At 38.2% G+C, this 11680-nt stretch overlaps 3 protein-coding genes and 1 pseudogene across 5 annotated transcripts in view; 1 reads left to right on the forward strand and 3 right to left on the reverse strand.

Moving 5' to 3' along the window:
* The window catches only part of LOC104775930, a 2394-nt gene extending 576 nt beyond the window's left edge, over window positions 1-1818 (forward strand). Inside the window, exons 2-10 of one of the 2 annotated variants that reach the window (XM_010499896.2) lie at window positions 34-103; window positions 208-275; window positions 391-452; window positions 572-653; window positions 776-1009; window positions 1108-1236; window positions 1322-1383; window positions 1468-1587; window positions 1724-1818. In XM_010499896.2, the coding sequence (XP_010498198.1) occupies window positions 34-103; window positions 208-275; window positions 391-452; window positions 572-653; window positions 776-1009; window positions 1108-1236; window positions 1322-1383; window positions 1468-1587; window position 1724 (828 nt within the window). In that variant the 3' untranslated portion in view covers window positions 1725-1818. Of the gene's footprint in view, window positions 1-33; window positions 104-207; window positions 276-390; window positions 453-571; window positions 654-775; window positions 1010-1107; window positions 1237-1321; window positions 1384-1467; window positions 1588-1717 lie in introns of both variants that reach the window. The other variant, XM_010499895.1, reaches the window with a different exon arrangement.
* Window positions 1629-2693, reverse strand: LOC104778768 (golgin candidate 2-like). 2 transcript variants are annotated; one of them, XM_019243524.1, is made up of 5 exons: window positions 2543-2693; window positions 2400-2447; window positions 2053-2313; window positions 1786-1842; window positions 1629-1670 (listed from the first exon to the last, which is right to left on the reverse strand). In XM_019243524.1, the coding sequence occupies exons 1-5, from the start codon at window positions 2657-2659 to the stop codon at window positions 1662-1664; spliced, it is 492 nt and encodes a 163-aa protein (XP_019099069.1). In that variant the 5' UTR covers window positions 2660-2693; the 3' UTR covers window positions 1629-1661. The 2 variants fall into 2 exon arrangements, with proteins under 2 accessions (XP_019099069.1, XP_010501508.1); XM_010503206.2 differs by lacking the exons at window positions 1629-1670; window positions 1786-1842 and having other exon boundaries at window positions 1947-2313.
* Window positions 3223-4145, reverse strand: LOC104775932 (annotated as a pseudogene).
* On the reverse strand, window positions 7682-11554 carry LOC104775933 (golgin candidate 2-like). The gene is made up of 10 exons (XM_010499900.2): window positions 11316-11554; window positions 9903-10961; window positions 9492-9602; window positions 9331-9390; window positions 9090-9147; window positions 8888-8940; window positions 8703-8795; window positions 8410-8535; window positions 8255-8302; window positions 7682-8168 (listed from the first exon to the last, which is right to left on the reverse strand). The coding sequence occupies exons 1-10, from the start codon at window positions 11367-11369 to the stop codon at window positions 7803-7805; spliced, it is 2028 nt and encodes a 675-aa protein (XP_010498202.1). The 5' UTR covers window positions 11370-11554; the 3' UTR covers window positions 7682-7802.

Genomic DNA, 11680 nt, shown 5'->3' on the forward strand with positions numbered 1-11680 from the left:
ATTTCCCTAATGTAACGTTTTGTTGTTCTGTAGGTTGGTTATCAATTTATATTCTTCGTAATCACAGCTCTTTTCAAATTTGATCAAGTTACAGACTTTGCCGGTACGTTGACGCTCTTATATAAAATCCTTTCGTAATTCTTCTTTCGATTGTATACTTTGTCATGTATTGACTCGGAAATGAATGTTCAATGTTGTTTTTGTCAGGAAGTACTAATTTCGTAATACTTGCTGTATTGACTCTGGTTCTCAAAGGGACATTTCATTTTCGTCAGGTTAAAAGACCTTCCACCCTCTCTTTCTCTCTGAGATCATCTTTCTTGAGTTATTTCCTAGTCTCATGAGTTTTTTTCGTTCTGAGATATTTGACTCAATTCTTTAATCTCCTAGGTAGTCTTGACTGTGCTAGTAGTCGTATGGGGACTTCGTCTGGGACTGTTCCTCCTAATGAGGTCTGCACCTTGCCACCTTGGCATCTGCAAAAATATCGTTGTGACAGAAATACATAACAGTTAATGAAGTTTTTCTAGTCATGTCATGATGTATCTATTCCATCCTAACGTTTGAGTAGGATCTTGCAATGGGGTGAAGATCGACGCTTTGATGAAATGCGTGGAAATATTGGGAAACTTGTAGTCTTTTGGGCTTTTCAGGTTTAGCTACGATACGAACTTTGGTTTTTCATCTTTTGAAAATAGAGAAGAAAGTAGCTCAGCTAAGTTGGAGTCTTGTTATCTAACACCATGTGGGTTTTTGTTGTTTTTTTCCCTACCAGGCTGTGTGGGTTTGGACAGTTAGTCTACCTGTTACCTTTGTTAATGCAAGCAACGGTGGAAGATTGTTTCAGCCCGCAGATGTTATAGGTTGGACAATGTGGGTTGCAGGGTTCTTGATTGAAACTATAGCTGATCAACAAAAGCTTTCATTCAAGAACTGTCAAGAAAACAAAGGAAGATGGTGTGACGTTGGTATATGGAAGTATTCACGCCATCCAAACTACTTTGGTGAGGTTAGTATCGTTTGAAAACATATTTTGGTTTTGTATGAATTAGAAGAAGCTCCAAAAAAAAAAAGAACAAAATGATGGGTGTGATTGTAAATTCACAGATGTTACTCTGGTGGGGCATATATGTGGCTGCATTGCCTGTGCTTAAAGGTGTCGAGTACCTTGTCATAGTTGGACCACTCTTTCTCACTTTGCTACTTTTCTTTGTTAGCGGCATACCATTACTCGAGGTTCTATCTATCTCTCCTCTCGCTTTCCACTCTTGCACATTCTGTTACACAGCAGAAACAACATTCTTGTTGTGTATAAATGCAGGGATCTGCGGACAAAAAATATGGTAACATGGGAGCGTATAGACACTATAAGAAGACAACTAGGTATGATACAAAGCTCTTTGAACCCCGTTATTGGCCCTCGAATATAAGCTTTAAGTCCCTCTTTCAATTGGATATTGTTTACAGCCCTCTGATTCTGTTACCGCGAGGAGTGTATGGGTACTTACCAAAATGGTGCAAGACAGTCTTTCTCTTTGAGTTTCCATTGTACAGCCGGAATCTCCCTCAAGAAACTACTACAGTCTGGTGAGTCTCTTGAAATATGAATGAATTATTCACAGCACATTTGTCATTTATTTGGCTTCAGTCTCTTTGTAATCCTACAAAGTCTGTGTCATGAACCTAATGAGTTATTTTCATTCTTTTTACGCGCAAGGGATAGAGGAAACTCAAATAAGAAGAGCCAGAAAAGTATTGTATATTTCGCCCATCGCCTAGTTCTACCTTCATGATCAAACTCTCTCTTTTTTTTTGTATAGATTCTCGTTTGTCTTTGAATACCTGCGAAAAGAAAATGATACATTGATTGTGAATACAATAAGATTCAATCAAATTGAGCATTAAAAAATCGTTGGAAGGACAAGTACATATGATTCAAATGACACGTTCTTATGGAAAAGACTATTGATGTGAACTGTTACTGAATTTCTCTAAGGAAATCACGGCACCTGAAGAAGAAGTATCAGAATGAGAAAGTAAGATGTATAATACCCAGAGATGAAGGCAAACAAGATAGAGCACAGCCCAGATTTTGGCGGTCGGGTTTCTACGCAAGAAGACGGTTCCCGAGACGAAGATAGCATTTAGTTGCATCACTAGCCATCCCAAATGTTTCTTGCCTGACCGGATTTTATCTTGGAAAGCTGGTTTAAACTTTGATCCTGAGAGTTCCCAATCTCCTGCTTCAAGATCTTGGGATGCGGCTTCAATTGCAGACATACCTTTGTTTTCTTCTATAAGCCTTGACACAGCCTGGCAAATAATCCAAATTGGATTGGGTATGGAAGCAAATATTTATGTTTTGGGAGCAAACAGGTTGGTGAGATTCATCAATGTACCTCGATTCTAAACGATATGGTTGCTTTCTCTGAGGAAAGCGCTTCGACCTGGTAAAGTTGACAAGACAATTTGGAAATTATTCTGGAAATTATTCTGGAAATTTTTTTTGGTCTAAATGTCTCTATCTGAAGTGTAAATATACCTGGGATTGTTTTTGAATAAGGTGGTCAGTAAGCTGGTTGAGTCTTCGCTTCAGTTCAATTTCCACTTCAGTTGGTTCTTCGAGTTCCTTTCTCATCATTTCTATGTCTGCTTCCATTTTAGTTGCCTGAATTTAACAAGGAATCAAGCAAAAAAGGTATGAGCTTCAAATATAATCTTGAGTTCTGTATCATAATAGATGGATCTTCCAGTCTGTCATATAAAATTTGGTTTTGTACATATCTAAAAGTGAGAGAAAAAAACATCCACAAGCATAAGTGAAATTTTATATATGGTTAAAAGTAATGTTTATAGTAAATCATTTATATACAAACTCCACTTGTTTACACCATCGGAATATTGATTGTGATTTGTGAATCAGTAATCTATGGAAAGAGAAATCGCGTATCAAAGTGAAGGGGAAACGAAACTCAATCCAACCATCTACTCCGATCCCAATCTTCGACCTTCCTTCGACAAGTGACATTTAGTATTTTCTCGATACAGTAAATAAACCAAGAGATAAGCAGCCTCGTATGTATTTCGATTGATAATGATCAACAACAAAGACAATTTCTAATAGCGAATTAAGAAAGAATATCAATATATAGCACCATATGGTGGGAGACAAACATAAATGAAATTTTATATATGGTTAAAAGTAATGTTCATAGTAAATCAAGCTCTAAAAAAGGCTCACATTTGTGTGTGACAACATAAAATATAATAACATTGAAATGAATTTTTGGCTTTTTAATCAGCAGAAAGCAATAGCAAAAAGTAAAAATGATCAAATTGATTGAGAAAAGAAAGAATTTAGGATGAATTACAAATGTTAAATTTCAATTTAGAATTTCACCTCTCCGTGTGGCAAAGCACGGGTCGCTTTCCTAGTCATATTAAAAACAAAACCAATCTTAATTTTCGTTGGGAAGCTGACAAACGAAACTTTTTATTTTTGCTCCCAAGAAAAATTATTCCCAAATCCAGTACTGATTAATCCCAAAATCCATCCGCTGGCTCAGTCGCAGCCGCCTCCTCTTCCGATAAGACCCCTTCGGATACACCGAAGGCTAAGATATCCTTAGATATCAGTTCTTGAGAAGCTTTGACAATAGACAAAATCGGCTGATAGTAGTCAGAGTGAGCACGCATACACTTGTTGAGCCTAGGCCAGAGTTTATGACACTTATCCGTGTATCTTTGAGATTCATCTATGCAATTTTTCATAGCAGTAAATGATTCTTTGCAACGACCAGCTTTCATGAACTCGCATAACCGCAATTCTATTTCCTCATCCCTCTCGGTCTCACTTTGCTTTGGTTGGTCAGTTGACGTATCTCCCACTTTCGGCGGGAATAAGGCGTCGAACTCCCTCGCTAATAGATCTACAAATTAAAAGCTCTCAGTCTCTCCGCTGTGATTTGGGGGTATCTAGAATGGAACTTTGACTCCTCCGTTTTCAAAATCGTTGATGACGTGATGATCCCCATCGATCTTTCTCGGCCGTGAAATAATATTCTTGTGAAAATCGGCGATTCACCCGGTCAATAAATTAACAAGAGGACACGATTAGAGATGTACGAAAAAGACGAGTATATATATCAAAGAAAATAGGGAAAAAATAGGCTAGGGTTTCATATTTCAAGAGATTAGTATTAATCATTAAACAAGATAATTGCCCGGTTTATTTTAGCAAATTTCTATAAGTAAAAAGTAGTTTCAATTTTTTTTTGGGGTTGATTGTTGATTCCACCTAAATGATTTTTTTGCAAAAGTCCAAATATCATATCTTATTATATAAAGTTGGTTTTTAAAGTTAACCATTACCATAATTTTGACATTTGTCAAATTATTAATATGAGATTTTAACATGTATAAAAGTTAATATTTAATAGAGGATTTTAGATTACGACACAAAACAAAAAAATTATTTTAATGTAAAAAGATAATTATCAAAAAATTAAGCAGTTTTTTTAAATAAAAATTACAAAAATTAAGCAGTTGATGAAGAATGCTTGTATGTTTTCAGCAGGTGTGCACTAATGTGTGTTAAGTGTTTTCAGGTTTAAACTCATTTGTTTCAGCTCAGAAGAATGATCATGATTCTCTAAGTGGTAAAATCCATAGAGCAGCAATTGATCAAGAGTCTGAGTTTTGAACGACGGATTGATCATGTAAGTATGATCAAATAGCTGCGTGTTCATCTAAATATTTGGGTGTACCAGGAGTATTGAAAGATTGGAAGTAGCTGTTACTGAAACTCACAACTTGACTCTAGTGGTGAAAGGACATTAGAGGATTGGTGTTGATTCATCATGCGTCTGAGGACAATTCGAAAGACTGATACTTTTTTTATTGATAAATGAGTATAGTGTCAGTTCCATGATACGAAGGAAAGGAGCTATATGTACCGGAGGCTGATGAATGCTCCTAGACAGAAGATTGTGCTTGCAAGTTATTATTTCATGTCTGTATAACAGGTGGTTATTCATTAGAGCTCCACCCTTGATCAACGTATTTGATGCTTTAAGAGAGCATCTACAGAAGTGTGTTGAAACTTCAGTGTCGTGGAGTCAACAAAAGAGGGAAAGGTGATCGTCTCACCCTTGATGATCCACAAGTGCATATGTTTGTGATGAGACATGTTATTTGCAGTGAAAACAGAGGTGTGTGATACTCTGTTTTAGGTCATTTACATCCATTGAAGAACGAACGCTTGTGTTTGGTTCCAATAATGATGGATGAGGATGTTTGAAGCTGTTGGGCTTCTGAAAACTGTGTCTGAGATTAAGCCTTACATAACCATAGTTATATGAGTTTTCCGGGCAAATCTGTCAACTATCAGGGGTTTGATCAAGACAATGAATGTTCTTGTGAAGAACTGTGCATTTGGAGTCTCACATATGACGAATTGGAGAAGGGATATGTGTTTAGCTCATCTAATTAGGTAATGGCAACAAGACTCTGTGTAGAATCGTTCAAAGAAACTGGTTTAGATGCAAGAATGAAGGATATTCACAGTGAAGCAGAGCTTTGGAAGTATAGAACATGCTGCACAAGGTGCTGTTCTTTCCTGCAAAGCTTGTGTATGGTCACATCCACATTGTGATTCGATCAAAGAGCTACTTGTTGTTCGAATTCTCGACTATCAATGTCCTATTGCCCAACATCTAGTTGTGGGTGCAAGAAGAATCAAAATGCCTACACACATGAAGCTGTTTCAATAGGCGACAAGATTGATCATCAAAGTGCTTAAGGATGCGAAGCATTGTTAGCAGGTAAGTGATTCCCATAACTCATTATATTGTTGTGATACATATGTCTGTTTTTGACTTAGTTGATCACTCAAGCTGGGGGAGAATGATTCTGGTTCTGGTTATTGTTATAATTCTAATCAACGCCTAATGTTAAGGAGTTCTGGATTTATGGGGGAGAATCCTTGTAGCTACTTGGTTTAGGGGGAGAACCATTGTTTATGGGGGAGGCTTAGTTGATTAATTGGTTGATCTTAGGTTGCTAATGATTGAGAATTNAAGAAACTGGTTTAGATGCAAGAATGAAGGATATTCACAGTGAAGCAGAGCTTTGGAAGTATAGAACATGCTGCACAAGGTGCTGTTCTTTCCTGCAAAGCTTGTGTATGGTCACATCCACACTGTAATTCGATCAAAGAGCTACTTGTTGTTCGAATTCTCGACTATCAATGTCCTATTGCCCAACATATAGTTGTGGGTGCAAGAAGAATCAAAATGCCTACACACATGAAGCTGTTTCAATAGGCGACAAGATTGATCATCAAAGTGCTTAAGGATGCGAAGCATTGTTAGCAGGTAAGTGATTCCCATAACTCATTATATTGTTGTGATACATATGTCTGTTTTTGACTTAGTTGATCACTCAAGCTGGGGGAGAATGATTCTGGTTCTGGTTATTGTTATAATTCTAATCAACGCCTAATGTTAAGGAGTTCTGGATTTATGGGGGAGAATCCTTGTAGCTACTTGGTTTAGGGGGAGAACCATTGTTTATGGGGGAGGCTTAGTTGATTAATTGGTTGATCTTAGGTTGCTAATGATTGAGAATTTGCCAATTGATTAAGTCTGATTAGAGAGCTATGAAGAACATGGTTTCCGCTGCAGCCCGCTGGGGTTTCTGATTATTAGGTTCTTAATCATAGTTCTGTTTGAACAAGCTGTTGATTGATTTTGCTAGATAATGACTATTGTTTTGTCTAGTTGTTGCTTGTTCTGTTTTGGCTTGTGTTTGTTGGAGTGTCTTTTCAGAATGAACCAGAGAGATGCTTCAGTATCAAACTCAGTCAAAAAGGGAGAGATTGTAAATGCAGTTTCTAAAACAACTCGCTGAGAGGAACAAGTCGTTGTGCCGAATAGAGTGTTGTGCCAATCAGGAAGTTGCATCAGATCACAAACGCCTGAGTTGCTGACGTGGATGTGTGAGCTGACGTGGCAGGACGTGAGTGGATGTGATGATGTGTCGAAGAAGGTTGCTGACTTGGCATTGGAGATAGAGACGAAATTGTACTTGGAGATATGAAGAAAATTCTCTACAAAATATAAGGAAAGGATAAGCTTGAGGAGCAAACAGTTTCTTTATCCCGTGATACTTGGAGATTCGCCTTCTACGGTTTCTCAAGTAGTGTATATATATTCTAGGAGTAGGCCACGAGCCAAGTTGAGCACTCTAGATTATTGATACAGTTGTAAACTTCGAAGCCACAAAAATAAGACTTAGAAGATGTGTTCCCAGTTCTCTGTGACGTTAATCAGGGAGGTGATTAAGTGTGCAGAAAATTGTTTTTCTTTCTCTTAGATCTACACTGGTGAGAGTCTAGATAGAAAAGAGAGAGGGTTGGTTTTCTTCTCTCATAGATAAAAAGAGAGAGGATTGTTTTCTTCTCTTAGATCTACACAAAGTGTTGTGTTAGATAGAAAAGAGAAAGTTTCAGATTCATTCTTAGTCGGAGTCAATCCTATTGGGTAGAATAGGTTGAGTAAGGGCCGAGATAAAATTGTATCATTGTAAGAGATAAGTTTTGTTAATAAGATTGAAGAGAAAGTTGGCTTGGTGCGTTCCAAGTGTATATCAGTGTGTTTTGTGTCTCTATACCTTTACATACTTGCGAAAAGAGAATGATACATTGATTGTGAATACAATAAGATTCAATCAAACTGAGCTTTAAAAAATTGTTGGAAGGACAAGTACATATGATTCAAATGACACGCTCTCTATGGAAAAGACTATTGATGTGAACTGTTACTGAAGTTCTCTAAGGAAATCACGGCACCTGATCTAAGTTCACCTGAAGAAGAAGTATCAGAATGAGAAAGTAAGATGTATAATACCCAGAGATGAAGGCAAACAAGATAGAGCACAGCCCAGATTTTGGCGGTCGGGTTTCTACGCAAGAAGACGGTTCCCGAGACGAAGATAGCATTTAGTTGCATCACTAGCCATCCCAAATGTTTCTTGCCTGACCGGATTTTATCTTGGAAAGCTGGTTTAAACTTTGATCCTGAGAGTTCCCAATCTCCTGCTTCAAGATCTTGGGATGCGGCTTCAATTGCAGACATACCTTTGTTTTCTTCTATAAGCCTTGACACAGCCTGGCAAATAATCCAAATTGGATTGGGTATGGAAGCAAATATTTATGTTTTGGGAGCAAACAGGTTGGTGAGATTCATCAATGTACCTCGATTCTAAACGATATGGTTGCTTTCTCTGAGGAAAGCGCTTCGACCTGGTAAAGTTGACAAGACAATTTGGAAATTATTCTGGAAATTATTCTGGAAATTATTCTGGAAATTTTTTTTGGTCTAAATGTCTCTATCTGAAGTGTAAATATACCTGGGATTGTTTTTGAATAAGGTGGTCAGTAAGCTGGTTGAGTCTTCGCTTCAGTTCAATTTCCACTTCAGTTGGTTCTTCGAGTTCCTTTCTCATCATTTCTATGTCTGCTTCCATTTTAGTTGCCTGAATTTAACAAGGAATCAAGCAAAAAAGGTATGAGCTTCAAATATAATCTTGAGTTCTGTATCATAATAGATGGATCTTCCAGTCTTTAATGAAAAATTATACAGCTGCATATACCTAATAGGAAACCTGAAGCAAAAGTCAACCAGACAATGGTGTTAGCTAACCTTATCTTGTAACCGCCCGATTTTATCAGTCAGCAAGGAAATCTCTGCTTCAAGCATCTGGTGTTCGAATATGTCTCCCCTAGAAGTATCTGACTACACAGCCCACATATAAGCAGCATGGTTTTCAGACCAAAGAGAAAAAGATTAAAGAAAAGAAAACAGAAAGAAAAGGAGTCCCAAGTCACCTGTTTCAGAATTGATCCACTTTCCCCGCTACTATAAGTATTCCGCTTCAGTTCTACATGATAAAGACAACTTCTTCAGCAAAACAGAGAAGTGATTATCCCCAAGTGAATAAGAGCAGTACAAAAAAGTCATGCGAAGTAGAAGAAGCTTTTTATAAGAGAGGTGCCTAACTGTATAATTTCTCAAAGAAAGAACCCATACCTTCCAGAGTAGACTCTTTATGCTCAACTTGTTGTCGGAGTACTGCCACCTGCTCTATCTGGTCACATCAGAAAGGAAAGAGATCAGTAAATAAATGCAGATATAGAAATTGGTTCTAAAACCTTGACTCAACAATTAGGTATTGATCAAAACATCCTTAGCGTCAGAAGATCGACATCTTTTAGTAAGAACGCTGAACATTACCAATAAACAAAATAACTAGATGATTTAATCTTTATACCTGAGTCTCAAGTTTCTTCTGCCCAGCAGCAAGCGATCTTGTAAGTTCCGCATTTGCAGCCTATAACATTCCATTTTTTAATATGTAAAACAGGAAAACAGGTCCGTCCATTATACTAACAGCACTTTGAAATGTCACCAAACAAATTACGCGGTTAATACCTCCAATCCGGCCAAACGTGTGAGAACTTCCATTCTTGTATTGTTATGCTTCTGTTTTTCAAGGTCAGCAGCTTCCAGTGTTTCCATCATGTTTGTTTGCAACTCTGCAGCCTAAACGAAAGAGGACAAACACAGCATATCCAGTTCATTTAGCTTGAGTAATATCACTGTCAAATCATATTGTAGGTTTTCGCAGCAGCTTCTGTCATATGCATAAGGAGCTTTGCAGTTCAGACTCTAAGAGTGAAACTAGCGTTTTGCTAGTCAACAATAATAAGCATGTCAATTTAAAAATTGAATCAAGTAATATGCTTGCATTTTGTCAGCTGAAACATAACATAAAGTCGAAGTTGCAGTCTTAATTGCTTAAACCTTCATCATTGCAAGCAAAAAACTTGGTAAAATTGCTACCTCTTGTGCCTGTTGTTTAGCTCGTTCCTCGACTATTTTCTCTAAACTCTGTTTTTCACCCTCAAGTCTTGCTACCATATTCTCTCGCTCTTTGATGACCGCTACAGCTTTTGTTGCAATTTTTTCAGCGAAGATTTTCTCTCGTCTCCTCCTACGCTCCTCCCTCTGACGCTCTCTCTCAGAGTCTGTGCTCGAATCAGACTCATAATCGGATTCAGATTCATCACTTGACAAGGAAGAATCCTTCCTCTTTAGACCATCAGAAACATTGCTCTGCGAGTGCGAGACTTCTTCCCTCAAATGCTTTCCCCATACCGCACTTCTTCTGGGCTCACGACCATCCTTTTTTCCGGGACTTGGTAATGTTTCCTTAGGGAGAGTCTCATGGGCCGATCTCGTGGAGTCATCCATGGTAGGTGGCTGAGCACTGACATCCTTCTCACTCTCTTTACGAGTTGACTTCACAAACATATCCCTAGGAGCATTCCTACTTTCCATGTCAGCATCAGAAGGGCTAGACACTTCCTTGTCGCTAGGTTCCTTATTCGGCTGTTTTTGTGGCCTCCCTTTGGAATCGACAACATTACCAATACTCTTCTCACTCTTCTTTCCATCAGATAACAAAGGATTTTTCCCCACATTCCCATGCCTTTTTACATCCTTCTTCAATCCCCGAGTCACAGATGTTCCACCAGGAGTACGAGGCTTAGCAGTGCTGGTCCCCTGACTTGGAGAACTCAGGAGTTCTGTCCAGTCATTGTCAGTGAGTTTATCAGTTTTATCTTCTGTCAAACCCTGTGACGGTGAACTTGTCCTTTCTTGGGATTGATCTGGTTTGCGTAATTTTTTGCCACTACTCAAGTAGCTAGGTGGTTTTTGCTCAACTGAGTTCATCTGAGATCCACCACCAGAATCACTACCACCTTCATATGTCTTCTTTCTCAGCTGATCTTTCAAAGAAACAGGACTACTTCCAGATTTTGGAGAGGTCTCAAAGACCTCGTCATGGGTCTCAGACTTCTCATCCTTTCGTAGAGACTCTGCTGCCTGCTGATCGAGCTGAAAAAAAAAAAAAACACAGTTTACATAATTCCAAATTAGCACAAATTTTATGGTAACGAGCTCAAGTAGATTTAGACTCTCGAGTAACAAACTGGACAAAAAACAAACGCAAGAATCCGAGATAGTATAAGCAGTAATTGGTGCAGTGCAAATAAATCAAATTCCTGAATCACATCAATTTCAATAAAACTACTCTTACATTCGAAACGTGGGGATCAAAGAGTTCCAAACATGAGGATCGAGATTAAAGCTAGAACCCAGACGACTTCCAAATCCGATAATTTTCATACTTAATCTATGCAAAACGATAATGAGATTCGACATATCTCTCTCTCTCTCTCTCTCTCTAACCTGTTGAAGAATCGTTTCGGCGGCTTTGAGCTTCGACGAGATCCAATTCGCCATTTTTTTTCTTCAATGCTCTTTATGAAAAGAAGATGGGATTAAATACCCATCGACACCGTTTTGTTACCAAAGTGAGTTCTCAATTGCACTCTCGCATCAGAGATCAACGAAGAAGACGAAGATGAATCGGAGAGGTGTGTTGCTACAGTGACGTATCGGTGACGTAGTTATTTTAGCAAACGCCGAAAGAGACTCCGCAACTAAACCCAGCGGAATCCGGTTTTGTTTTCCGGTTTACTATTCATTTTGTCTTTGGTTCATTTAATTCCAAGTGTTACTGTTACTGTTACTGTTACTGTTACATAAACAAT

Source organism: Camelina sativa, chromosome 3 (genome assembly GCF_000633955.1).
Source record: "Camelina sativa cultivar DH55 chromosome 3, Cs, whole genome shotgun sequence".
Taxonomy (NCBI): Eukaryota; Viridiplantae; Streptophyta; class Magnoliopsida; order Brassicales; family Brassicaceae; genus Camelina; species Camelina sativa.